The 26929-nt window shown below is 38.6% G+C and overlaps 2 protein-coding genes across 8 annotated transcripts in view; one reads left to right on the top strand and one right to left on the bottom strand.

Annotated features, from left to right (window-relative positions):
• The first annotated feature begins 106 nt into the window (after positions 1–106).
• tfg (trafficking from ER to golgi regulator) lies at positions 107–16492 on the top strand. 2 transcript variants are annotated; one of them, XM_084422280.1, is made up of 8 exons: positions 107–242; positions 1853–2040; positions 4430–4513; positions 7443–7589; positions 7993–8142; positions 8725–8880; positions 12103–12186; positions 15624–16492. In XM_084422280.1, exons 2-8 carry the CDS (start codon positions 1857–1859, stop codon positions 16007–16009), a joined length of 1191 nt encoding a protein of 396 aa, XP_084278406.1. In that variant the 5' UTR covers positions 107–242; positions 1853–1856; the 3' UTR covers positions 16010–16492. The 2 variants fall into 2 exon arrangements, with proteins under 2 accessions (XP_084278406.1, XP_084278407.1); XM_084422281.1 differs by having other exon boundaries at positions 131–242; positions 1856–2040.
• Positions 16493–16688: 196 nt separating this feature from the next.
• abi3bpa (ABI family, member 3 (NESH) binding protein a) overlaps positions 16689–26929 on the bottom strand; it is a 29221-nt gene continuing 18980 nt past the window's right edge. The window contains exons 10-22 of one of the 6 annotated variants that reach the window (XM_084422274.1): positions 26626–26700; positions 25992–26147; positions 24049–24120; positions 22802–22843; positions 22584–22712; positions 22299–22388; positions 21995–22204; positions 20406–20523; positions 20040–20119; positions 18426–18455; positions 18165–18323; positions 17964–18086; positions 16689–17878 (exon numbers count right to left, since the gene is read on the bottom strand). In XM_084422274.1, coding sequence (XP_084278400.1) covers positions 17763–17878; positions 17964–18086; positions 18165–18323; positions 18426–18455; positions 20040–20119; positions 20406–20523; positions 21995–22204; positions 22299–22388; positions 22584–22712; positions 22802–22843; positions 24049–24120; positions 25992–26147; positions 26626–26700 — 1400 coding nt within the window. In that variant the 3' untranslated portion in view covers positions 16689–17762. Of the gene's footprint in view, positions 17879–17963; positions 18087–18164; positions 18324–18425; positions 18456–20039; positions 20120–20405; positions 20524–21994; positions 22205–22298; positions 22389–22583; positions 22713–22801; positions 22845–24048; positions 24121–25991; positions 26148–26625; positions 26701–26929 lie in introns of all 6 variants that reach the window. The other 5 variants (XM_084422276.1, XM_084422275.1, XM_084422277.1 and 2 more) reach the window with 5 other exon arrangements.

The raw sequence follows: 26929 nt of genomic DNA, 5'->3' as shown, positions 1-26929 counted from the left end.
ATAGAATATTTTTATTTTTATTTTTTTGGTTTAGTAACAAAATTCAGACGCCATTTAGGCCACCTCATCAGTAGGCCTAGTAATTAAATTTACAAGTGTCCGGATAGCGCGCATGCGCGTTTGTGGTTTTGCCACGTACAGGTCGCTGTGAGGCGTTTCCGATCATCAGTCAGTCAGACGTCGTTCAGCTGAAGTCCAGGACACACAGGCTGCTGCTGGGATTGACACGTCCAAACCACCAGGTAGAGACTCGGGGCTTCTCGTAAAAACATGTACATACGTTTATATGGGTATTTTACAGGTTTGTAGGGCAAAATATCCTGGATAATAACCATTAGCAGTTAGCCGGTTATCAAGCAAACTAGCATTAGCATAGCTTAGCCTGTGTGAAACTAGGGCAAGCTAAAAAAAAAACACCCAGAGACGTTTTGTATAAAAGGCAGTGTTTTTAAAAACAGTATGGGGTAGTTATATAGCAGTATTTAAAACACAGGAATGATTGTTGTAATAACTTATGTGAGATTTGTTAACAGTAATTATTTAATTATTTACGCCGGGAGAATTGTCACGCTCAGACCTTTTTTTGGCAGGAAGTTGCTGCATCATCAGGTGAATGAGGCCTGATGAGATGTTTTCAACGAATCATTCTTTTGCTTGACTTTTAAAAGGCCTGATGTGTGGTGTTGCCCTAAAACCCCAAAACCACATCATCTTCTCGTCTAAACGATCTTCAGTTAGCTTAGATAGCTGATGGGCTGTTGTTATTGGAAACTGTCATCTACCCTATTTAACATGTCCAACCAGAGAAAACCTTCATATGCACGACAAATTCATACAACGTGTTAAAATAGTAATGTAAGAGCGAAGTAAATCAGGATTTGATTGCCAGTTTGCCACTTGTGTTTTGTAATTTTCTTGATCCAGCGGGCAAGAATTGGCAGAGTTTTAATCGTGTTTGTCGCTGAATTCAATATGAGTCAAATACAGGTCTGTCTACATGCTAGGTTAACGTTACATAGTTAGAAAGTCCGGATGAGATCGTTCTTGATTGAACGCGCACACTCAAACCGTTTGTATTGTGATATAAAACCCAAAATGTGTCTCCCTATCATTTTGTCTGAGGCCAAAGTCTGTACCGGGAAAGATTGCGAGCCATCTACATGTGCCAAATTATCTTAGATCTCATGACCCTTAGACTTTCATGAACTTATAGTATGTCCCAGCAATGAACAGTACAGTTAGCACTTGTTCAGATAAAACCTCATAGATGAGTCATAGAGTATGGGTTTGAGAAAGACATAAGTGATTCCCTGACGTTTTTAATATCCATAACAAAAGCAGGAAAGTTAGTGGTGAGTGAAGACACTCATTGAGTTACAACTATCACATTTCATAGTTAACTGTTGTGTTGCGAGTGGAATTATGTGCTTTTGATAGAAGAACATAATGATTGTGTCTTCATAGATCGTGCCAGAGGTTTTACTCTAGGCTATTAGCTATATAAGTCTGTATATGCGTACATTTAATGTAGGCAGAGCTCTGCTGAAGCTCTTATAGTGTGTTTCGTTTCAGCTTGTTGTTGTTGAACTATCAGATGTGCATGTGATGCATTAGTTATAAATGGGCTGCTTCTAAAGCTAATAGTGCAGTAATAGTAAGAGTGTCATATTGGCTGGCATAAGTGGCCATTTGGACAATTTGTATTTATTCTGCAGTGGATTCATGTAATTTCGATTGCGATTGTATTAAATTGACCAATGCCTAACAAGCATGGTATCCAGTGTAACCCATTTTTTGAAATGTATATAAAAAAATTTAATACAGTATTTACAGTAAAAAAATGTTTTTCCAGCAGTATGAATGGCCAGCTGGACCTGAGTGGAAAGCTGATCATTAAAGCTCAGCTGGGGGATGATATTCGTCGTATCCCCATCCACAATGAAGACATCACCTACGACGAGCTCCTGCTGATGATGCAGCGAGTCTTTCGTGGGCAGCTACAGAGCAGTGATGAAGTCGCCATCAAATATAAGGATGAAGGTCTGTCTTAAAGTCACCATGAAATCAAAAATTAATTTGGAATATACTTATGTTTTATAGAATGTTGCAGTGCTTATAATAAATGATTTATCCGTGCACATCCTTCTTTTTTTTTTCTTTTTTTATTCATATGCCCTTCCTTTTTTTTCTTTTTTATTCATATGCCCTCGTAATCTTTAATCTGAAACATTAACCTCCTCTCCCCCTCAATATAGGGCTGGGTGAAATGGGGGAAAAAAAAATTCAGGAAAATCATGATTCACAATTTTTCATGTTGGATTTACTATTTTCCAAGAGACTGAGCAGTATAGCCAAATTAATTTCCCTATTTTAAAAATGTAGCCTTACAAGGTAACAAAATATATAAATAAAGATAAGAACGACAGACCATTTAGGCCAAAGGAGGGGTTGGCAAAGATGAAAGTATTTTTCATTATTTTATCTTTGTTATTATAAATAAGAACAAAGATACACATTACAAATGCAATATACTATACAAATGAAATAAACAGTGCTTTTTTCACAGTAGGTGTATTTAACAGTAGTATTCAGTTCTAGCAAGACATTGAATAAATATATGTAAAAATAAAACACTACATAGACTTCACTGTAAGTAAAATTCTATTTACATTGATTATTATTAAAGCTACTGAAGTTATTCAGTGAATAGCAGCAAGTGATTTTCTTTGTTTTTATTAACATTAATGACAAGCGGCAGTAGGTCTAGTAGGCCGCTGCCACTTTAATACCTCAAGCACTGCTCTAATATACAGACACGCGTCCGGTTTTCTCCCAACTGTTTACATTCACTTAAGACATAACTTACTGTTTTTGTAAACCTTGTGTGTATTTGACAGTTGAAGCGCAATGTAGCTAAATATACCTTAGTTTAGTACTCACGCGTTGTTTGACAGGCTTTTAGTGTGTGCCTGTCAGAACAGCGTGCGAATAAAATGTTTAACCGCCAAGGTTTAATACGCATGCAAATAATAAACGTTTGTGATTGTGAATAACTGCAAAATGTCACGTGAGTGTCATCCTTTGGCTGCACTACAGTATATGATCACCCTATGATTCATTCAAGTGCTGTTAAACCATTCAAGCATAAGATGCAAAAAAAAAAGAACTCAAATATGTACTGATGTACTGTCTGTGAAGCGACTCTGTGTCAACAAACACCCGAAACAGGCACACAGAATGCCACTTCAGACAGCGTGCCAGAGCCGCATTGAATTTTTCCCCCGCACTTGAACGCTAAAAAACACACCGTTTTGTCCAGTATCCTCGTCAGCAGAGTCTTAAATAAGTTAAAAAGTATTAAATTAATGTAAAGAGTTATGAGAAAATAGGATGCGTGTCAGATCCGCATCATCTGCGTCTGGTTTTAAAGTGACAGCAGCCTAATAAACCTGCTGCTGTCTGTCATTAATGTTAATCAAAGAACAAAGAGAAAATCATTAACTGCCCTTGACTGAATAACTTTGTAGCTTTAGTAAGGATTAATCTATATTCAATTTATAATTTATGCAGAGAAGACTGTGCAGTGTTTATTAACTGCGCAGATGCAGAAATTATTGCTGTATTATTCAATTTCTGTATATTTACCTGTTAGACGTACCTAAAAATCTTAATTCACTGTTTACAAGGTTATATGGGTCATAACCCATGAAATGAAAACAATTACTTTTTTGTGCATTTTAGCAGGGCAAGTAAAAATCTGAACCGGTCTGACTGGGCCAGTAGAAAAAAACCTTAGTGTTGAGCCCTCAGCATAAGGCACAGCTAAATGTGAAATTTATTTCAATGGGTTGATGTGAAAATTGTTTTAAGTTCACGTATATTAAGTTTTTTTTTATATATTTTTTAAAAGCCTATTTAATGTTAAAGATGATAGCTTTTAATTATAGTGTAATGTTAAATGGCTATAATTAATGGCTGAAATTGAGAAAAAATCCATGTAATTGTGACATCAGCATCAGTTCTGACATTAGTATCAGTTCTGGTATCAGTGATGGCCTTCGTTCATAGTGATTAACAAAAAGATGACATTAAATATATAAAACATAATATATATGTACATTATTTTGGAGGATCATGTGAAAGTATTAACTATATAAAAATATATTTTAAAAACTTAAATGTTTGGTGCAATTAATCGTGATTAATTACAGAAAAATGTGTGATTTAAGAGTTTGTTTGGTGGCACTAGTATTTATCCATTTGCTTATCAGTGATGTTGTATAATACTATAAGATAAATAAACCTATATATGTTCTTAATCAAATCTCTCCGTAGTTTTGCACTACAGACTTTGGTCTAGATCTCTAAAACTCTGTACTGTTTTCACATGTATCTTTTTTTTATCATTCATTTGTCTGTTCTCTTTCAGATGATGACCTCATCACCATCTTTGACAGTTCTGATTTGTCCTTTGCGATCCAGTGCAGTAGAATATTGAAGCTCACTCTTTTTGGTAAGAAACCAGCAATGCTTTTTTTTTTCTGACATAAAGGAATATTCTAGAATCAATGAAAAATGTTTACAGTAATACACTTACAGTGGAAGCCTAGGGTGTCAGTATGAAACTGGTGATGTGTATATTGGAATTACCAACTCATGTATAAACTTTCACTCTCTTGAAAGGAAATTAAGGAATGTGATGTTACTTTTTGTAAAGCATTGTTTACATATAGCAGAATTAAAACAATAAAGTATGTAATGCACAACCAGAAGTTAATTGGTGTAAAAAGTAGTCGCAACTTAAAATAACTATGTAGAACAACTTTATTGTTCAAATGGGGATTTTTTTAAATTTGCTTTAAAATCTGAAGCTTGTATTTTTATTCAGTCCTCCAGCCCACCTGCCTGCTAGGCTTCCATTGTAAGTTTATATCTGTAAATGTGTTTTTAGTTTATTTTACAAACTTAGGGGCAAGTTATATTCTTATAACAACTTCAGGCCACAGATACAGGCACAACAACACTGTTCGCATCAGTGCTAATCATGCTCAGAGTTAAGGTCAGTGAGCTTGTGTAGGTTTATCTTACCTGCAGGAAGATCATATTCCAAAAACGCTCCAGTGGTCATGGTGTCCCTTGACAGAATAGGTGTATAGCACTATAAGAACCAAGCAGCTCATATGCAGCCCATAGTTGTTTTTATGCTTTTTGGATGGTGTTTTTTTACATAAAAAAAAAAGAAGCACATCAAGTTAAAGATTTTTGATTCCACATTGTGTCTTTGTGACTCAGAACAGTGTTATACGGAGCTGGGTCCTTTAACCTTTGGGTTAAAATTGACTCTCTGTTAAGCACATAATCCCACATCGGCATGGATGGCGTATTATTGCGGAGTTAAGCTCTTTTAATCTTAAAAATGCTGAACGTGGTCATATTTCATCCAACCAGATGTCATCGTTTTTTTTCTCTTTCAATGATAACACAGCTGGAGCTTTTAGTGTCCAGCAGAGGGTGCAATAGAACAAGATTTGAACTGATAATGACCGTGTCTGACCATGTGAGGTTATCAGTGGGGTGTTCATTTGGGATTTTGGGTGCAGTGGAACCTTAAAATCTGGTGGTAACCCCTTTAAGTGTGACTTGATTGTCCAAATACTTGTTGGGCCACTGATATGACACAACATTTGGATTTTTAAATGTATCCTAAATGTTAACAATTTAATGCAGTACTTAAAAACAGAATGAGTGTTTCTGATACATGCAATGTGACCAGTGGCTTCTTTTGATTAACATAAAGCACTGGTTCTCAATCAGGGGGCTGGGATACCTCAATATCACTTAAAATGATTTCAATTAAGATAAAACAAAATTTTGTATTTTAATTCACCTCCTGTATTCACCTCTCCAACTGTATGTATTATTTGAAGAGCCAGGGTTCCCTTGGTCTTGGAAAACCTTGATATATGAGGAAGCCTAATTTTAAAAATGTGATTTCTAGACCTAGAAAAGTCATTAAAATTCATAAAATCTTAAAATGCCACGAGCACTTGTTTTATATAAGAACCTACATTTTTCTAGTTATACCAAGCTCTAAAATATTTAATCAGGTAGAAATTGTGAGTTTAAAATCATTTTTGAAAATTCATGTCCTGTACATGATGAATGACCCGAAGAGTCATGTAAATTAATTGGTTAAAAAGAGTGGAAGCCCTGCAGCTAACAAGCTTCTCTATACATGTCATCAATTTAAAGGGTCAGGGTCATTTTATAGGCTCTAAATCTGCTCTCAATTTCGTGAGCTGTGCTGAAAAGCAGTTCTTCTTTTTAACTGGTCTGTGGCACAAACAAATATTCTTAAGAGAGGAAAATCAGACCCGGTTACTTGCCCAATAACGTCATGCTCTCTCTGCTCTAGCGATGTTTGGCTCACACAGGTACATCTGCACTGCAGTGTCAGTGCCAGTTCTCAGCATGTGCCGACTATTCTTCAAATGTGTCATCATAAACGCTGCCGAAGCTGTAGATTTGGTCTGCTTGATTCATACACTATTTTACACTGATTTATTTGGCAAGTCTAGCCAAAATCAAAGGTTGCAATCTGCGTGGGTGTAACAAAAGCCAGTATTTATGCTCAAATTGTGTAGACCCATGTGATCTGAGAGAACCGATTTTAGTACCAACTCAAAATATAAGTTTCTCTTCCTAATAAAAATAAAAATGAATAACTTTTGGTCAAGTTTGTGTTGTGCACTGTCCAAAGCATCTGTGCTCCAGCCAGATGAAGTCATGTCTTGACCTTGTATTAGCAAATGTAGCCCTGCCCTTTGTTGGATGGTTGAAGTAAAGAATTAAGATTTTAAGAGTTCAAATGTGCTGGTTCATGGTTGTATAACGTCACGTGTATGTATGCATCCCAAACGTGTGACTGGCGCCCAGGGGCTGGGTTGAACGCCTGCTAGAGCTTGTGTGAACTCTGAAGAGTCTGGAATGGTTCAAGTGGCAGGCGGTCTCACACATATGGACTTAGGAAAGCGCATTCCAAGCTCACACAAAACGGCAAAACTCTGGATTACCTCATTATATAGTCTGGCTATCTAAATGATCTAATTTTGTTGATCACTTGTTGACTGACATCCTATCCAGGCGAATTGAGACGAGTTTTCAGTGTTGAGTCATTTTTCCGTCCTAACTGAAAGCGAAAAGCTGCATGAAATGACAAAATCGTAGTGAATCAGAACATTTTTGATGTTTAATATGTTAGGACAGGAATTTGGATGAAAGAAAGGCATGACAAAAATAGAAATGAAGTGATTGATGAAATGTCTGGCAGCTGGTTAGAAGTAGAACCCATACTAACATGGATTAGAACAATAGTTTTATGGAAATATTTAGAACAATGTGTTAGACAGTGCTTTCAAAAATAATGCTTGTGTTTTTCGCAGTGAATGGGCAGCCTCGGCCACTGGAGTCATCTCAGGTGAAGCACCTGCGTAGAGAACTGATCCATTTGAGGAATAAAGTCAACAGCTTGCTGGACAGCCTGGAGCCCCCCTCAGAGTCTGTCCCAGAGAGCACCAACCCAGAAACCGGTACACACATGAGTTATTCTCTTGTTCTTCATATCCAATACTGTAACTACAGCATTTGAAACATGTAAAATCACTCTAGAAGCTCACTTAGATTGTATAAGTTGGAGAATATAAAGGGGTTTTCAGTGAAAACATAATTTACACACCCTTGTGTCTTTCCCAACCCATAAGACTTTACTACCGTGAAACATAGCAGCTCATAAATAATAAGTTATGTCTTGATGTGTCTCATTTGAATGTATTCAAACACGTTTATCATATGGGTTTGGAACAGAATGAGGAGGATGACAGAATTACCATTTTGGGGTGAACTTTCTCTTTTAAATTGAACCTCATAAATGACCTAGAGAGGAACAGAAAGGCAGTACTTGAGCTGTCTTGTTTGGATGTCTCTGTGTGACAGAATGTGTGAATGATGCAGTAGATTCAACAATGAAGTATGCCCCGCCGGTTAGTGCTGCTAGCATGTCTGCGTTTGACCCCCTGAAGAACCAGGAAGAGGTCAACAAGAATGTCATTTCTGCATTTGGCCTGTCTGAGGAACATGCCCAAGGTACCTTATACATGTACAGATTTCATAGAACTTATTTGTGGCTTATTAATTGTGAAATTTCTCATTTGCTTGTTGTAATCAGAGTTTACATTTACATTTATTCATTTAGCTGACGCTTTTATCCAAAGCGACTTACAATTGCTATATATGTCAGAGGTCGCACGCCTCTGGAGCAACTAGGGGTTAAGTGTCTTGCTCAGGACACATTGGTGTCTCACAGTGGATTCGAACCCGGGTCTCTCACACCAAAGGCATGTGTCTTATCCATTGCGCCACCACCACCCAACCAAAAGAACCAAAAGAGTTCTTTTCCACAGTGTTAAAAAAAACAACCTAAAATGATATTTAAAAAGAAACTTAATGTTCATTAATAGATGGCTAAGTAATTGTATAATTAGTTTTTTTTTTTTAAGCTATAGCACTTTATATACATTCATACTTCGTACTTTTCAATGGTTTATTATAGCCACTTGCTGCATTAATGTAAGTTTCAGTTGATGAGCTGGCACAGGTGTGTTTGTCTGCTGGAACCACCTGATTTATAATGAGTCACATTTTCCTTATCGGTTCCTTGTTTTCCAGTTCCAGCTGTAGCCGCCACCGCTGCTGCAGAGGAGCGCTCTGCTACTCCAGACAGTATTGCCTCTTCATCCTCTGCAGCGCCCCCTTCTGCTGTGGCTTCCCAGGCTCCTCCACCTTACTCAGGGGTCCAACAACCTCCCTCTAGTACTATGGATGGTAAATCGCCACTTTTACAAATTGTACTCCAGTACACTTGTAGAAAGTGTAAAAAAGTGTAAAGTAGAAATCAGTCTAATTGTTCAGGGCTTCCTTAAGTCTGGCCAGTCGATTTTGAGAATGTAGTTTTGCACATCCCTATTACAGATGTTTTTCTTCTGATGCTTATGGGAAAGAGTCCAGCGAAAGAAAAATGAACAAAGAATCATATGGTCACAAAGTCTTTGTAGTGGATTCAGAGCATGATGTTATTCTCCGCTTGGCCATTGGAATATCTCCACTCGATCTTTATCCAAAAAAATTCCACGTCAGTCCATTGCACTTGAGAAATGCAGCCCGAATCTCGATTTGGCAGGAAGGTCACACACCTGTACTTACACATGTTCTCTCACACTCGTACAATCAATGCACACAAAACTTATTTGTTTGCAGCATAAAAGCACCTTACAGATGTTGTCTTCTAACTGAGGCCCTTGGGAATCTGTCCAGCGGAAGAAAAACAAACCACAAATCAAATGGCCTTCGCGTCAAGAGCATAATGTTATTCTCTGCCCGTCCTTTGGGTTTGATCCCACCCCCTCCTCTTCCAAAGTTCTTCCAGATAGACGCAGTGCACATGATAAATTGTGCAGAGCTGTTCTAGATTTGGCATATTGTGTGGATGGTTGCCATGGTTGCATGGAGCTATGGAGTTGTGATGCTTTTCTCTGCTTTATTGTTCCCATCGCATGCCGCACTGGGACACACACACAGCCTTTTCTCATTAGTATCTTGGTGCGATGCACACAAACATTTATGAACTTTGGATAATCTGTCTGCGTGCTTTGTGTCAGCGAAGCCGCTGTTACCTCTACCCATCGTGATTATGTGGGGTCTGTTGATGTGCAAGATTATATTGCTGTTTAAGGTCTTTAAAAATATTAGGATAATTGTAAGATTTTTCTTTTTTCATTTAGAATCCAACTAATGCCAAGTTCAAGCTATTGGATTTTAAGATTGATTTGCAAGTCAACTAGCTCGCCGACAGGGGCAAATCAGCGGGTGATCTGCACTCGCCAATCTTTGTGTGTGAACGACTCAACGACATCAAAGAGGCTTGCTGACGCCTCTCCAACGCCAGACAAATATCTAGCATGATAATTATCTGGAGCTGTCGCGCCGAGCTACAGCCAATGAGAGAGCAAGGCATGGGTTGAGGTCCCCAGAAGAAAAACTGCAGCAGCAACATGGCTTCAAGAAAAGTGTGGACACTAGAAATGGAGCAAAATTTAATTGACCTGTGGCAGGAGAACGGATGCCTTTATGTTGTTGTTGTTTACTCCGATTTCACATCATTTCCTGTTACAGATGTGTTCTGACAAAACGTGGTTTGGGGACCGGATAGAGTCGTTGGCTGACAGTTGTTGTCAGCTCGTGTAGTGTTGAGCCCCTGTTGCAAATCATTTACATAGTGTGAACACCACAACGACTTCAAGACTCCAGATTACAGACAGCAAGTCATGTAGTCTGAACAGCACAGCGATTTGCCGACATTTAAAGTCGTGTTGTCTGAACTAGGTATAAAAGTATTTAAAATGTGTTGGTCAGGATTAGGAACTGTGCCCTATACAGACGGTCACCGACAGGCCCGGATTGGCTAATCGGGAGCACCGGGAGAATTCCCGGTGGGCCGGTCTGTTTTATTGGCCAGGAGGGCCGGTGTTGTCATGGCACTGGGTTGAATGCTTTCCCTATAAGCTCCAGTCATAGCGCAGCCCCACTATTTTTTTATTATTTTCTCGCAGCCCCACAAAAAAAAAAAAAAAGTCACTTTGTTAAAAATAAGAGATACAAAACGAGGATAATAGCCTAGGCGCAAAGGCGGCGCTGAGAAGTCCAGAATAATAAACCATCTCTAGAAACTGAAGCGGCCAAATAGCCTACGAGTCAGGGCCGTACCGACCATTGAGGTCTCGGTAATTTTTCCAGAGTGTATAATGAACGTTGTGAAATAATTGCCTAATATTAACTCTAATTTGGTGCTGCAATGATTCGCATATCGCGACGATAACCGACCTCATCATCAGAGCTGCTTCAGCACTCAAACACCGCTCGTCGGCAATGGCAAAATGTTTGAGATGACCGATCAAAGCAAGCGGGATTTATGTTCACAGAAGCGCGAGCGAATCCCAACACGATGCTTCACGAGATAAGGTGCAAGTGGTTAAACTAAACAGCTGTTTTACGATAGAAATTTTAAACGATCGACATAAATAATCACTTTGCAAAGACTGTATCAATCTAAGCTCAGCTTCAGGAAGGGGAGATTTACAGGTAAAGATAAAGAGACTGAGAGAAGAAGAATGAGAGAAGGAGATGGAGAGGAGAGCAGGTAGAGCAATATTGCATACTGTGCCCATAATAAGAATAACTTTATTACAATGGATTCCTATTTAACACAGATGTTCTTTGCCAATGACAGTGGAAAAATAATATGCCCCCGAACCCCCTAGCAAGATCACTTTTGGGACCTCTGTATTTATAAAACCCTGTGTACTGATATTGCACTGAATATTTGTGAAAAATTTAATGAATTACAAGGCTGTACAGAACAGTGCACTATTGCAGACTTAGGCTCAATCACAGTTCACCCCTTGCCCTTGCCCCCTCCATTTTGCGCGTTCCCGTGAAGGGGTAGGGTTGTGTCGATTCTCTTTTGGTTGGAGGGGCAGCACTAGGGGTAGGGGGAAGGGCCAGATAGCCCTTTAAAGATTGGGCCTTATATACTGAGGGTTTAATTACATTATTTTAGTCAGTCGGGCACTAAAGTGGGCCGGTCTAAGGCATGAAACTCCAGGGCTGAAAATGAGTCCCACTCCGGCCCTGGTCACCGACCACCAGCGTTTAATCGAACCATTGACGGCTCAATATTAAATGGCTTTCTTATTTGCATGTTTCCAATCAGCTCCTCTGTATTAGTGCTTTATTTGTTGATATTCCAAAGTAACATGCCAGATATCCTACATTAAATTATATTCCAACGCAGAGTGAGAGAGATCAGTTCCTAATATTTATGGCCCTCTGGTGTTCCAGATTTTTCTCAAACTTTTGTTGGTGAATCCAAGTAACAGTGGGATATCCACGCTAGGATCCAATATGCTGCTTTCTGATTTTTATGGGAATTCCCTCCCTTAACACTGAATCTTAATCCTTAAAAAAAACTTGTTTTCTGTGATTGAACAGGTCAGATGTATCAGCAGTATCAGGCTCCAGGTGGATATCCTCCGCCAGCGGCACCCCAGCAGCAGTACGGGATGCAGTACCCTGGTAATTATTTAAAATGCATACTAATGATTTCTCCTTAAATTACAGCTGAGCTTTAAGCCTGGTTCATAACAAAACTGATAGTCTTTTGCAAACAATTATTCATACACTATTTCAGGGGTCACCAAACTAAGGCCCGCGGGCCGACTCAGGCCCGCCACCCCCCTTTGACTGGCCCCCCAGCCCCTCTGCCCCCCACTACTTGAACCGGCCCTATGAGGCAATCCCCAAAAGTCGTCATGGACGGTACGTCATGGTACGGGCGTCACAGTTTGGTGCATACATTTACACGGAGAATACACGGTATAAAAATAAATAAAACTTGCGTGCAATTTAATTAATGTAATGCGGAACTACTGTTAGATACGCGGATTCTTAGGGACACTTAATCTGTAGCTCCGCCTTAGCTCTGAAGCAGGCTGCGGTGTAAAGATTGCTATGCTGGAATATGTTGAGAGAGAGGTGTGGGCGCGATCGAAAAGTCGTAAAGTGTTTACTTATATTTGTGTGTGTGTGAGGCGCGGGCGCGGCCGCGATCGAACAGTGGAAACATAAAAACATACTCCGTCATTTAGTTTATGCAGGACATCATTCAAACTGCAAAGTATTTAAGTTACTGTTAATTACATTTTTAAGGAAAACAAATATATTAATCTGAAATGTAGCAGATTAATTTTCAATTAATTCAGGTACAATTACCAAACATATCAAGGTATTTTTATTAATTGAATTAATGAACTAATTATATAAAACTATTGTCAGTGCACTACAAATAAACTGGTTCTATGCCTTTACTTTATTAATAAAACTTACTTAAAAAAAATAAGACATTTATTTTTCTTTTGGTGGTCCAGCCTGAGACATGCACAAGCCTTCTGCATTTTTGTTTTGCTTTTCCCTTCATTGTACCCAACCGTGATGTCTGAACCGAGGTATGAACCGAACCGTGACTTCTGTGTACCGTTCCACCCCTAAAAGAGAGTGCAGAGTTTTCAAGGAACAGTGGACCAACGATTATTTGTGAAGAATAACTTTAAATAAAACAAAGTGTGAAGACTCGATTACAACTTTTGCAAACCACTAGTAAAGATAAACAAATATGTGCCAGGAATCAAGTGTTGATATAGTAGTGTGGATATAGTAGTGGGGATGGCTGTGCCAGGCTAGTAATCTCTACTACACAATGAGGCCTGCTGGTGGTCATTTTGGTCTTGGTCATACAATTCTATGTTATATAGCTGACCCGGCCCCGGCCCCCCATCACAGTCAGGAACGATAATGTGGCCCCCAGAGAAAAAAGTTTGGTGACCCCTGCACTATTTTGTTAGTCTGATGCTTAATTTTCTCTGAAAAGTTTGGACAAAATTGGATGGCAAATAATTTAAAAACTAGTCTTGCCTGTGAATATGAAAAAAAAAAAAAAATATATATATATATATATATATATATATATATATATATATATATATATATATATATATATATATATATATATATATACAGTGAGGAAAATAAGTATTTGAACACCCTGCTATTTTGCAAGCTCTCCCACTTGAAAATCATGGAGGGGTCTGAAATTGTCATCATAGGTGCATGTCCACTGTGAGAGACATAATCTAAAAAAAAAAATCCAGAAATCACAATATATGACTTTTTAAACTATTTATTTGTATGATACAGCTGCAAATAAGTATTTGAACACCTGTCTATCAGCTAGAATTCTGACCCTCAAAGACCTGTTAGTCTGCCTTTAAAATGTCCACCTCCACTCCATTTATTATCCTAAATTAGATGCACCTGTTTGAGGTCGTTAGCTGCATAAAGACACCTGTCCACCCCATACAATCAGTAAGAATCCAACTACTAACATGGCCAAGACCAAAGAGCTGTCCAAAGACACTAGAGACAAAATTGTACACCTCCACAAGGCTGGAAAGGGCTACGGGGAAATTGCCAAGCAGCTTGTTGAAAAAAGGTCCACTGTTGGAGCAATCATTAGAAAATGGAAGAAGCTAAACATGACTGTCAATCTCCCTCGGACTGGGGCTCCATGCAAGATCTCACCTCGTGGGGTCTCAATGATCCTAAGAAAGGTGAGAAATCAGCCCAGAACTACACGGGAGGAGCTGGTCAATGACCTGAAAAGAGCTGGGACCACCGTTTCCAAGGCTACTGTTGGTAATACACTAAGACGTCATGGTTTGAAATCATGCATGGCACGAAAGGTTCCCCTGCTTAAACCAGCACATGTCAAGGCCCGTCTTAAGTTTGCCAATGACCATTTGGATGATCCAGAGGAGTCATGGGAGAAAGTCATGTGGTCAGATGAGACCAAAATATAACTTTTTGGTCATAATTCCACTAAACGTGTTTGGAGGAAGAAGAATGATGAGTACCATCCCTACTGTGAAGCATGGGGGTGGTAGCATCATGCTTTGGGGGTGTTTTTCTGCACATGGGACAGGGCGACTGCACTGTATTAAGGAGAGGATGACCGGGGCCATGTATTGCGAGATTTTGGGGAACAACCTCCTTCCCTCAGTTAGAGCATTGAAGATGGGTCGAGGCTGGGTCTTCCAACATGACAATGACCCGAAGCACACAGCCAGGATAACCAAGGAGTGGCTCTGTAAGAAGCATATCAAGGTTCTGGCGTGGCCTAGCCAGTCTCCAGACCTAAACCCAATAGAGAATCTTTGGAGGGAGCTCAAACTCCGTGTTTCTCAGCGACAGCCCAGAAACCTGACTGATCTAGAGAAGATCTGTGTGGAGGAGTGGGCCAAAATCCCTCCTGCAGTGTGTGCAAACCGGGTGAAAAACTACAGGAAACGTTTGACCTCTGTAATTGCAAACAAAGGCTACTGTACCAAATATTAACATTGATTTTCTCAGGTGTTCAAATACTTATTTGCAGCTGTATCATACAAATAAATAGTTAAAAAATCATATATTGTGATTTCTGGATTTTTTTTTTTTAGATTATGTCTCTCACAGTGGACATGCACCTACGATGACAATTTCAGACCCCTCCATGATTTGTGGAAGTGGGAGAACTTGCAAAATAGCAGGGTGTTCAAATACTTATTTTCCTCACTGTAAATATAATATAATATATTATTATTATTATTATTATTTTATATAATTTTTTTTTGTACATAAAGTTAACTGCACTTTCTGATTTGCACTCTTAAGCAATCTAGCTACTTAGACAAAATCTGTCTCTTTAGACAAACAAATATGCTAATAACCTGTAATTAAAATGAAAGAATAAGAACATGTACAATTACTAATAAGTAAATAATCAAATATGTAAAATATATGTTAGAAATGCAATCAATAAGTGACTTGTTGAAATCATTTTTCTGTTTACTCCAAAGTGTATATATTACCAAGCCTTAATGTTGTTTATTTTAAATTAATAATGTAACTCTCTTTTGCAGCTGGTTATACTCCTCAGTCTGGTGTTCCTCAGGCTCCGCCTGCTCAACAGCAGTTTCAGAATTACCCCACCACTACCTCTCAGGCAGCTGGTGCCCCTGGCTCAGCTCCTGGGTTTTCCAACCAGTCACAGGCTCCTGCTCCCCAAGGACCCACCCAGTACCCACCTGGAGCCTTTCCTGCTCAAAATTACACATCCCAGGCCTCTCAGCAGCCAGCTAACTACACCCTGCCTCCAACCTCCCAGGCCACAGGGGGGTATCAGCCCCGTCCTGGATACACCCCGCCGCCTGGCACCACCCCTCCCCCAGGGGGTGCCAACCCCTATGCCCGAAACCGCCCCCCTTATGGCCAGGGCTACACCCAGCCGGGCCCTGGGTATCGGTAAAAGCCCTTTAATGTCCCCATAGCACCTCGCTACAAGTTTTCTCTGTCTCCAACACATCAGCCCCGAAATCTATGTTTGACATCCTAATATTGTGTTTGTGTTTGTTTGTGCTTTGGGTGCATGTATGAATGCATGTGACAGTGAGCTAGTGAAGGTTGTGTGTGTGTGTGTGTTTGCACACATGGGAGACCAAACGGTGTGGGAGTGGACAGCTGTGTGTGTGTTTGTGTGTGTGTGCAGTTTATTTTATCACCGGTCTCCTCATTGGTGTTATTTTGTCATAAACAATGAGTCTGTTTAAACACTAGAAAATGATCATAATCAAAGTAAGTGATATTTGTTTAGTTTTCTTTACTTGTTTTCTTTACTTTTTCAAATGTCCTGGTTTTTACTAACCCCTGGCTGGCCCTCTGCAGTGAAGCCTATCATTTCTGTATAAACTGTAACTGTTTTCAGGAGGTGAATAAAGACTTTGAGACTGAAGTAATGGGAGCTTTATTCATTTGTTTATAGAATAAACATTTATCTGTGATTCAGGTCTTTTTCTAACTGATTTGAAGATTTCTTCTAAAACAATATGAAAACAGGACATGTCTTTTTTTTTTTATATCAGATTCAGAAACAATTGTATTTTCTTTTAAAAAATTACAGCCACAAAAAAAGAGATCATAAAACGAAATAAATTGCTTGTGCTTTTATTAGTAAAGCAGATAAACATCTATAAAATCAAAATTTCAATGTAAAAACTTTTTTTCATAAAATCTGGCATTTAAAAGCTTTCTCTGGAAATCATCAGTCACTGAACTTCTGTACAAAACAATAGACTTCCTTGTTAAAGTGATATTGCGTGACATTAAAAACAGTATAACAATATAAAACAGGATAATTACAACTATTAATTGAAAAGCTGCATGGCTTGGATTATGTGGCCTACTCTTTAAATTCCTTGTTTAATGTTGAACTTGAGCTGTTGAAGGAATATTCTGGGTTCAGTACATTATTAACAGCGTGTTTCAAAAACAATAACAGAAAAAAACCTCCCCTCTTAAATTTTTTTAAAAACATGGTCAAAGCACTTACAATAAAAGTCTAGGGGCAAAGCATTGCACCCAGATAAATGTTAAAATACACAGTATTTTATAAGCAAAGCCAAAAAGCTTAATGAGACTATTCACATGAGACCAGTGTAACTGAAACACTACAGATATGTCCAATTTTTCAACTCCTGCCATGACCATATAAAGCCAGTAAACCTGGTACCTTTAGCACAACACTTGCAATGTCCAAAAAAGGTCTGTTTACTGGGAGAAAAATCCACCTTTAGGAATTACTTTGGCAATTCCTAAGCAGAAGTTCATCATCCCAAAACAGTCCCACCGCTAAATAATTGAGCTATAACAAAAATTGTATGGAAGAATAGAACATTAGAGCTTTAAAAATATTCCCTTAAATATGTGACTACTGCATTTTTTTAAGTGACATATTCAACATTTTGATAAATAATATACACCTTTATTTAGCCTTTAAGGGAGCCTGCTTCCCTATATTATCAAAAGTTTAACTTCTTAATCTCAATGGTAACATTTATTCAGCTCTGTGCGTTTGCTGAACTGTTTGAGCTATAAATAATTCTATATGTGCTCGATAACCGAAAAACAGAGATACATACTCTGTAGACAATCAAAAAAGACCGGTTCTGCCATGGGAACTGCTGTTTCTTATCCGTCATGTCTTCCATCTGCTCCTCGAGGTCCTACCACTTCCCAGGAATGGGTATCCCGCACTCGTACCAGGCCACATAGTTAATCATGGAATTTCCTCCGATCTCCCCAAAATTGACAGGCTCTTGGCGCATGGCCCGGAAAAAGCCTTGATAAGAGAGGAGAAATCATCATATCTTTTGTCTGAGATTATTGTGTTTTTGTTTAAGAAACATGTTTTTGTTATAAGAAACCTTGTCTGGGTGGTAATTGGTTTGGCGGAAGAGGGCCACCGGTTCGTCCGTCCAGGAACGAGTCAACAAACTGGCAGTGGTCCTCCCCATACCCTGTTTGATCTCCTATGCTGTAGAACTTCCCTGAAGAAAGAATTAAAAAAGTAACTAAGTTACTTTTAGCAGAAATATTTGGTGAGTCTGTAAATGGTTGATACTGACCTTTAAGAGAGTCGCTCAGGTAGATCTTGTATCTGAGAGAGTTGCACAGCTGGATACCCACAAACTTGCGGTACCAGGTCCGCTTTATGAACTGCCGCCCGTTGCACTCTGAGTACGAGTCGGCTTTGAACGGAAACGATGACCAGATGGCATTTTTACCTATGAGAGCCCATATACGGTAGTTTAGACGTGTACATTTTGTATAGACATTGCGTGTTTGTATTTTAAATATATATTGTATACTTGGATTGAAACACTTACCAGTGGGGGTTTCACTTACGCGAGGATCAGCTGCAGTACAGAAGAAACATGATGTCAAAGCAACTTGCATAATGCATAAATGCATAATCTATATTTTGTGATTTTTCATTGATGTCTATTAGCTTCATGAGCACCATACACTGCTGTTCAAAAGTTTGAGGTCAGTAGGATTTTTTGTTTGTTTGTAAAAGAATATTGTGAAATATTATTACAATTTAAAATAACTATTTTCTATTTAAATATATTTTAAAATGTAATTTATTCCTAGATGGCAAAGCTGAATTTTCAGCATCATTTCTCCAGTCTTCAGTGTCACACGATCCTTCAGAAATCATACTAATATGATGATTTAGTGCTCAAGAAACATTATTATTATTAATTTTAAAAGCTGTGCTGCTTAATATTTTTGGTGAAAACTGTAATATATTTTTTCATGATGTTTAAAAAAAAAAAAATAGAACTTTAAAAACAACATTTTAATTAGAAATATTTTGTAGCATACATTTATTTTAAATTTATAAATATGTTTACTTTTGATCAATTTAACGCATCCTTGCTGAATTAAATTGTTCATTTATTTTAAAGCCCAAAGGTTTGAATGGTAGTGTACTGTAAATGCAAGTGTATGTCAAAAAATTGACTATGAAACTATACATATGTGAATTAGGTTGATCCAAACACGTAATTGTCAAAGGTAAGAATTCCTTCCTTAAACATAAGCCAGACAATATGCCATCAGGACAATAACTCCACTCAAGGTCTGAATCTATCAAAACAGCATGTTTTTGGACTTATTTCTAACAAAGTTACAAAAAATCTAAAGCACCAGGAAATTCCCCTGAGTTGTCCTTCATGATGTACAATTTTCCAGAGCTTGTGTCAGATATCCTCATGGTTATTATTATTTTCTGGCAGTTTATCAGGGCCCCAGTACTGTATTTTTTTTTACCTAAATGACTTCAATAGACACAGAAGAGTGAACACATTGGAACTATTAGCCACATTACTCTCACTGCTGACAGTAATGCTTATATGCTAACTATACATATATATTACAGCAATGGTTCATTGCCAATTTCACACACCTGTGAGATCGATCTTTTGTTCTTACGTTACCTTGGCCTGCCTGACTCTATTATTCCGTGAGTGCCAGTTTATTTAAATTGTTGAATGACATTAAACACAAACAGCTCTCACGCAACTTGTGACTCACTTCAATGCTTTCGATTGTTTTTGAATGATTTACATTAAGGTCTGTTTTTCACACAAAGCTCTCGTATGGCTTCAAATATCTTGAAACAGCACAAAAGTTGTGCAGACTGCTTTCTGGTGCTTGTTTTCTTTTTTAGAACTTCACATGCCATTGATTTTTGATATGGAAAAGAGTGACTCTGAAGGTAAAAATCATTAATGCTTCTCTTGATAATACAATTGGCCCGGGGACACTTCTGGAACAAATAGAGCTCAGATTCACTGGATGAGCCAGATGATTTCACAATGATCTCAGAACATACTGTGGTTGGAGCTCAGGAGCTTTTCGCTGATTTTCTTACACACACAATTTATTCACAATGAATGAATGTCTTAGGCCTTTAACATTTCTCTTTCGCTTACCTGACTCAGTACTGAAACTGACTGGATCACTGCTTGGGCCTACACCCAGCTCGTTCTTGGGTGTAACTTTGAATTCATAACTGCAAGAGAAAATGAGTTAACTATTAGTAATTAGAATAGTTAACAATTCTGAACCAATAGTATTGGTCAGCCAACCAGACATTATTATTTAGATGTATGTTACTGTAACAAATATTATGGGGACCTTGAAGGCCTCACAGTGATAACTGCTTCATGAAGGGACTAAATGATGGCCTCATTTCCAATCTGTTTAAAGACTTCTTTAAAATAGGTCTATGGGTTAGTGTGTACTGTGTAAGCAGCAATCACAATTAGCTTAATTTAGGAGAACATGGTATAACGTACATGTGTTCATACCTGCTCTCTGGTTTCAGGTTCTCCACAGCGGTATGTGTTTGATTTGTTGTCTGGATGGACACCTCTTCTCCATGCGGACCCTTGGTTGAGGAAACTACGTCATATTCTATTGAGACCACAAAAAAAAAAACAAAGTTTAATATAACAAAGAAGGAGATGTTTTCCAGAATGTGGGGGGGGGGGTCGTTAGTCAAAAGTTTTGGGCCAGTAAGATTTTTACCAATCAAGGATGCATTAAATTAATCAAAAGTGACAGTAAAGACAATTACAAAAGATTTCTATTTTAAAGAATTCTTTTTTTTTTTTTTTATTAAAGAATCCAGGGGGAAAAACTGTTTTCATGTTAAAATAATTTCTGAAGGATTATGTGACACTAACGACTGGAATAATGGCAGCTTTTCAGCTTTAACAATTATTGTTTTTTTTTTATCAAATAAATCTGGCCTTAATGAGAATAAGAGGAAGTAAAAAAAAAAAAATTTTTTACAGACAAAATTTTGAATGGCAGTGTATATCCTTTCTTCCATGAAAGGTTTGGATTGACTTATTTTAAAATGAGTAAATAATGACAGATTTAAAACTGTTTTATATCTCGTATATCTTGTTAAATCAAACTAAAGTAAGTCTAAGCAAAGCCTCAAGTCAAACCAGTTCACTTGGCAGCCATCTTGGCAACACCTCTCTCGGGCAGTTATTTTTTATGTAGGTAATGGGCATAAAACTTCAGCTCCTTTCTGATGGAATGGAGAAAAGACTAAAAATCTGTCAAAATTTGTCAAGGGTACCATTCAAAGACATGTTTCAAATCAGCAATATAATCTGACAACAACGGTATCATAAATTTTACTTCCTAAGCCCAAACCAGCACTAAAAAAATATATTTTTCAGGCTTGTCCAGCTAATGCACATTCCAAAGTTAAAGGGTTAGTTCACCCAAAAAGGAAAATTACTCACCCTCATGTCTTTCCAAACCCGTAAGATCTTCGTTCATCTTCGGAACACAGATATTTTTTATGAAATTTTTTATGAAATCCGAGAGTTTTCTGATATCCCCCCGGGGGGTTGAAATGACACGAGGGTGAGTAAAAAAACAGACATTGCATTCGTCAGAAAAGGCTATTGGCTCTTTTAACTTTCATTTCTCAAATTGTCCATCACCAACTTCTATACTGTCTCTAGTTTAAGTCTAGTTCTCTATTTTAAAGTCCCCGTAAACCGGAAGTTGCAAACGACTTTTATCCAGTGTTGTGACGTATTTCCAAGTGAAACGGTTAATTGAACAGAGGGCAGGGTTTTACTTAAGCGCTCCTCCTCTCCATCTCTGCTCATAGCAGACTAACGGTTTGAGGCGAGTGGTTAAGCGTTTTCAACCCAAGCCGTCAAACTGACGTCATCAGAAAAGGAACGCCATTCCAGACCGGAAGTCACTTCTCAGATTTTGATTAAAGATTACCACGGCAAACAGCTTTTTTTCGGTGTATTAACTTGCACGGATTAATTGTTCACCACAAGACTAGTAATATGCGCTAACAAAGTAAATAGGGTCAGTTTTGATTTCATGTCGACTTTAAGTCTACCTGTGGTCTCATTGTCTGTTTTGTCCCAGTCAAGGATGACGAAAGAGGGGCATCCCTCTACTGTGACTACAGTAAGGTTGGATGGAGGGGTCTTGGGCGGGCCAGTGACATTCATGTATACCACCTCCTCATCAGGAAAGAAGCTGAGAGACTGAGTGACAGAGCAGGGCTCCTCCGGGCGTTTGTCAGTTCTATAGACCACATGAGGCGCTGCAAAAAGACGACAGGCGACGACTTGTCAAAAGACTGAATTGTAAAATAGACCTCCAATTCCTCAATAAATGATTTTGACCCATATACCTACCTACAAAACGTTTCTTCCCCGTTGCATCCACCTCAGATACGGGATGAGGACTGAATACAGAGGAGTTGTCACCGGTGTGAAAACGACTGCCTAAGATTCAAAGACATACATGAAACAATCAAAAGATCAAGACTCCAACTCTGTTAGACTTATTATGCCTATTATTCTCAGCAGATCTTCTTGCAACTTTATAATAGAAACTGGCACACAAATACTCTAATTTCAGTATCCAGTGTGTTTCTATAAATGAACTGTACAAATCACAGAACATGCATTAGACCATACCTTCAAAAGCAGATTGTGGTGTTGTTGTTTGTGAAGTTTCTTTATTGGTTGGTTTTTCAGTAGTGGGTGGAGCTAGAGGTTTCAGATCTTGGAATGGGTCCATCTGCTTCAGATCAATATTTATCTTTTCTAAAAGTTAACATGGAAAATGTTTCATCAATTAGCAACGAAATATATGCACATCAAGACTCTTTATCTTTATTTGTCAGTGTCCTCACCCTTTTCTTTAGTCTCTGAAACCTGGTTTTGCTTTGTCTTAACTGTAAAAGAAGACAGAAGTTTAGCAGGAGATACGGGGAAATTGTTTTCGGTTAATCAAGGGTTCAGTGAAAACATTAAAACCCATAAAGTCATGCTGTGGCTGAGATTAGTCTAAACAAAAAAAGAGAGCTATGTCTTTTTTTATTGTGTTGGTCCTTTTCATTTTGTTTTCAATTAAAAATAATATTATTATTATTATAAATGTCCAAGGCCAGAAAACACTGCACTGACTATCATTTAGAAGTGAAGAAAAAGTATGTCCCAAATAACATTCACATGGTTGGAATTAAAAAAAAAACACACACTGCATGACATCAGGCTAATGTCCGCACAGTCAGGGTATTGTGAGAGCCAAATGGGATCCTTTAATGCTGTCCAGACTCTCAGGACTGCAACGTCTCCAAGAACAGCTCTACGGGACCAATGCTATGATGGATTGCAGAACTGCACCGCTATAATTCTGGATATTCACTCAAAATAGAAGTCCAGGATAATATTGACCAAAAAATATAAATTAATCAAATTCAAAACATGATTATTTCCCACAGCTCTCTTTAATGGTCCAGTACTCCAATATGTGATTCGCAAAACACTCCAGATCATTTTCAGGAATCTAATTTAGGATGAAAAAAATGAATGAATGTAAAACAGTTTCACGTTTTCCTCAAGTAATCATATATCTGCCAAAAGTGTTCAGGGCAGTAGACTTTCGAATAAAAGTCGGATTGGATGGATGCGATGAGCAATTGGGTAAGGACGGAGGGACTTGATTCTCCAAAATGTAGTTTCAGTGTTATCTTTGGTTGGGAAAAGGTGATGGAGAAAGTGTGAGAGGGTCCATGCTCATGTTTTGCCATGCTTTTCCAAAGAACTCTGAAAATCCATTATGACATGAACAGTACATAAATATTTTCTTTGGCCTAGAATTGTCATAAAATCCAGCTGCAAGGGAATCAACACAAGAGATGTTTTCTACCAAACAGTGACATCTATCTCAAACAATATGTTAAAACTGTATCCAGTCTAGCACTATGCACAATTAGATTCACAGTTTTCTGGGACAGGGGCTACAAAATCACTCAAAACTGAACAACACAACAGGCTTTGAAACTACAGTAACATCACAAGGACTGTAATGGAAATATATTGAAACCCCCTTCACAAGATAAAACTATTAGCATTCAGAATCCATGAAGGAGTTTACCATGATGTTGCTTTCTGGGACCCTTCTGAATTTTGGCCGCCGAAAGGCCTATATGGCGCTCACCATGAGGCACTGTCAGGATACAAAAGACTGTTATAATCAAACTCATTTCATTCAAAGGATATGACAAAGAAATGTGTTAAAAGCATACAGAAACACCGTAAAACAATAATATGAGTACGGGAGTGTTTTTGTTAAATATTAAAAGAGTAAGAGACCAGATGTGAAGGAAAAAAAAGACTAAAATGTTGAAATGTTTAGTTTCAGCTGTAATATCAGGTGTCACAGGAGTAATCAGCTGTAGTGCAGAATTAAATGGCAGTGTGAAGAGGACAGGATGAGAAACAGACTTCTGGCAGAAAGAGACTGTGTGTGAGTGTGGTTTCCCTTTAGATTACACAAATCTTGTCAACAGGTCCTAAGAGTCCCTTAAAGAAATGAATTTAAAACCCAACAGAGAAACCACATGCAAAAAAGAATGTATAGATATATACAAAAGCCAATTCAATCAACTGAGAAAGTTTAAAATCCATTATATATACACTCACCTAAAGGATTATTAGGAACACCTGTTCAATTTCTCATTAATGCAATTATCTAATCAACCAATCACATGGTAGTTGCTTCAATGCATTTAGGGGTGTGGTCCTGGTCAAGACAATCTCCTGAACTCCAAACTGAATGTCAGAATGGGAAAGAAAGGTGATTTAAGCAATTTTGAGCGTGGCATGGTTGTTGGTGCCACAACCATTTCTAGGGTTTACAAAGAATGGTGTGAAAAGGGAAAAACATCCAGTATGCGGCAGTCCTGTGGGCGAAAATGCCTTGTTGATGCTAGAGGTCAGAGGAGAATGGGCCGACTGATTCAAGCTGATAGAAGAACAACTTTGACTGAAATAACCACTCGTTACAACCGAGGTATGCAGCAAAGCATTTGTGAAGCCACAACACGCACAACCTTGAGGCGGATGGGCTACAACAGCAGAAGACCCCACCGGGTACCACTCATCTCCACTACAAATAGGAAAAAGAGGCTACAATTTGCACGAGCTCACCAAAATTGGACAGTTGAAGACTGGAAAAATGTCGCCTGGTCTGATGAGTCTCGATTTCTGTTGAGACATTCAGATGGTAGAGTCAGAATTTGGCGTAAACAGAATGAGAACATGGATCCATCATGCCTTGTTACCACTGTGCAGGCTGGTGGTGGTGGTGTAATGGTGTGGGGGATGTTTTCTTGGCACACTTTAGGCCCCTTAGTGCCAATTGGGCATCGTTTAAATGCCACGGCCTAGCTGAGCATTGTTTCTGACCATGTCCATCCCTTTATGACCACCATGTACCCATCCTCTGATGGCTACTTCCAGCAGGATAATGCACTATGTCACAAAGCTCGAATCATTTCAAACTGGTTTCTTGAACATGACAATGAGTTCACTGTACTAAAATGGCCCCCACAGTCACCAGATCTCAACCCAATAGAGCATCTTTGGGATGTGGTGGAACGGGAGCTTCGTGCCCTGGATGTGCATCCCACAAATCTCCATCAACTGCAAGATACTATCCTATCAATATGGGCCAACATTTCTAAAGAATGCTTTCAGCACCTTGTTGAATCAATGCCATGTAGAATTAAGGCAGTTCTGAAGGCGAAAGGGGGTCAAACACAGTATTAGTATGGTGTTCCTAATAATCCTTTAGGTGAGTGTGTGTATATATATATATATATATATATATATATATATATATATATATATATATATATATATATAATATATTTAAAAAAAACTAAATTAATGACAGAATGAATTAATTAATGAAAGTAAGGATGGCTGGATAGATCTTTGGAAGCATGAAAGGAAAGCTGAACAGTTAAAGGCCCCAGTTAAAAGAAAAACTGTCTTTGTGTTTGTGTCAATGTGAAGACCGCCAATGTTTTATACCCCTTTTCCTGTTGAGAGTTGAGTTACGAAACACAGGGGGTGGCCTGAAAGTCTTTGTAGGGGGAATCAGAGGGACACGACCATGAGGCCTCAGTCTCTGTGTAACATTTCGTGCCAAGGGGCGGGACACCGAAGAGTTACGGAAGTTACCTCTGCCTAGATAAACACAAACACAGTCAGTGATGGGAAAGAGAACATGATTAAAGATTATGGCAACAGAATTGTTGACTGACTGAATGGGGATGTGTCTGGGAAGCTCACAAAAGAGCACCAGCTATCCAAAAACAGAAGCCAACAAATCTAGAAGCGAAGATGGTGTGAAATGGTGTGCGCAGCATTATGACAGTGGCAGTGTTTTTAAGAGTGGATGAAATAGTCAGGCATTTGAGTTGAACGCATGGCATGGGAATGTGAGAGTTGGTGCCGTAGGTGATGGTTCAAAGACGATTGAGGGGAAGTGGTGGGGTTGTTTCAGCTCTAGTGAGGTGGTAATAGCATTGCCCAGCAGGATGACGTTTGGAAGTGGTGGTGACAATCACAACGATACTGTGTACAATGAAGATATATGCGGTTAATACGGACAGGTGACAAACAGCACAGTTAGAAGGAGTAAAACTGGAGCTGATATCATTACCATCATTCCTATTAGCCACCTCATTTGTAAGTGTTGGCAGTGATAGTAGCTGTTCGTCCTTTGGCTGGGAACTAGCTGACATACAGAGGCAGACTGACATAAGTCTCATACAAAGGTAAAAATATTGTAATGATAATGTTCTCAGAAGATCCCTGATCAATAGCTTTTAGGCTGTCTAGGTTATCCATGCTGTTAAAGGAATTTCTGGCACCAATAATTAAAAAGAAGGCATAAGAATGAATGAAAAACATCAAAGAACTTCTTAATCAACGGATGTCAAATCCTGCTCCTGGAAGGCCAATGT

Source organism: Rutilus rutilus, assembly GCF_951802725.1.
Source record: "Rutilus rutilus genome assembly, chromosome: 10".
NCBI classification, from domain to species: Eukaryota; Metazoa; Chordata; class Actinopteri; order Cypriniformes; family Leuciscidae; genus Rutilus; species Rutilus rutilus.
Note: the sequence above shows the minus strand (reverse complement) of the source record. Positions and strands in the feature narration are given on the sequence as shown.

Excerpts from the sequence above, each read along its gene's own strand:
- tfg (XM_084422280.1), top strand. The coding sequence starts at position 1,857 with ATGAATGGCCAGCTGGACCTGAGTGGAAAGCTGATCATTAAAGCTCAG. Across the intron at positions 4,514-7,442 it reads ATTGAAGCTCACTCTTTTTG|TGAATGGGCAGCCTCGGCCA; the intron begins GTAAGAAACCAG and ends TGTTTTTCGCAG. Across the intron at positions 12,187-15,623 it reads GTACGGGATGCAGTACCCTG|CTGGTTATACTCCTCAGTCT; the intron begins GTAATTATTTAA and ends TCTCTTTTGCAG.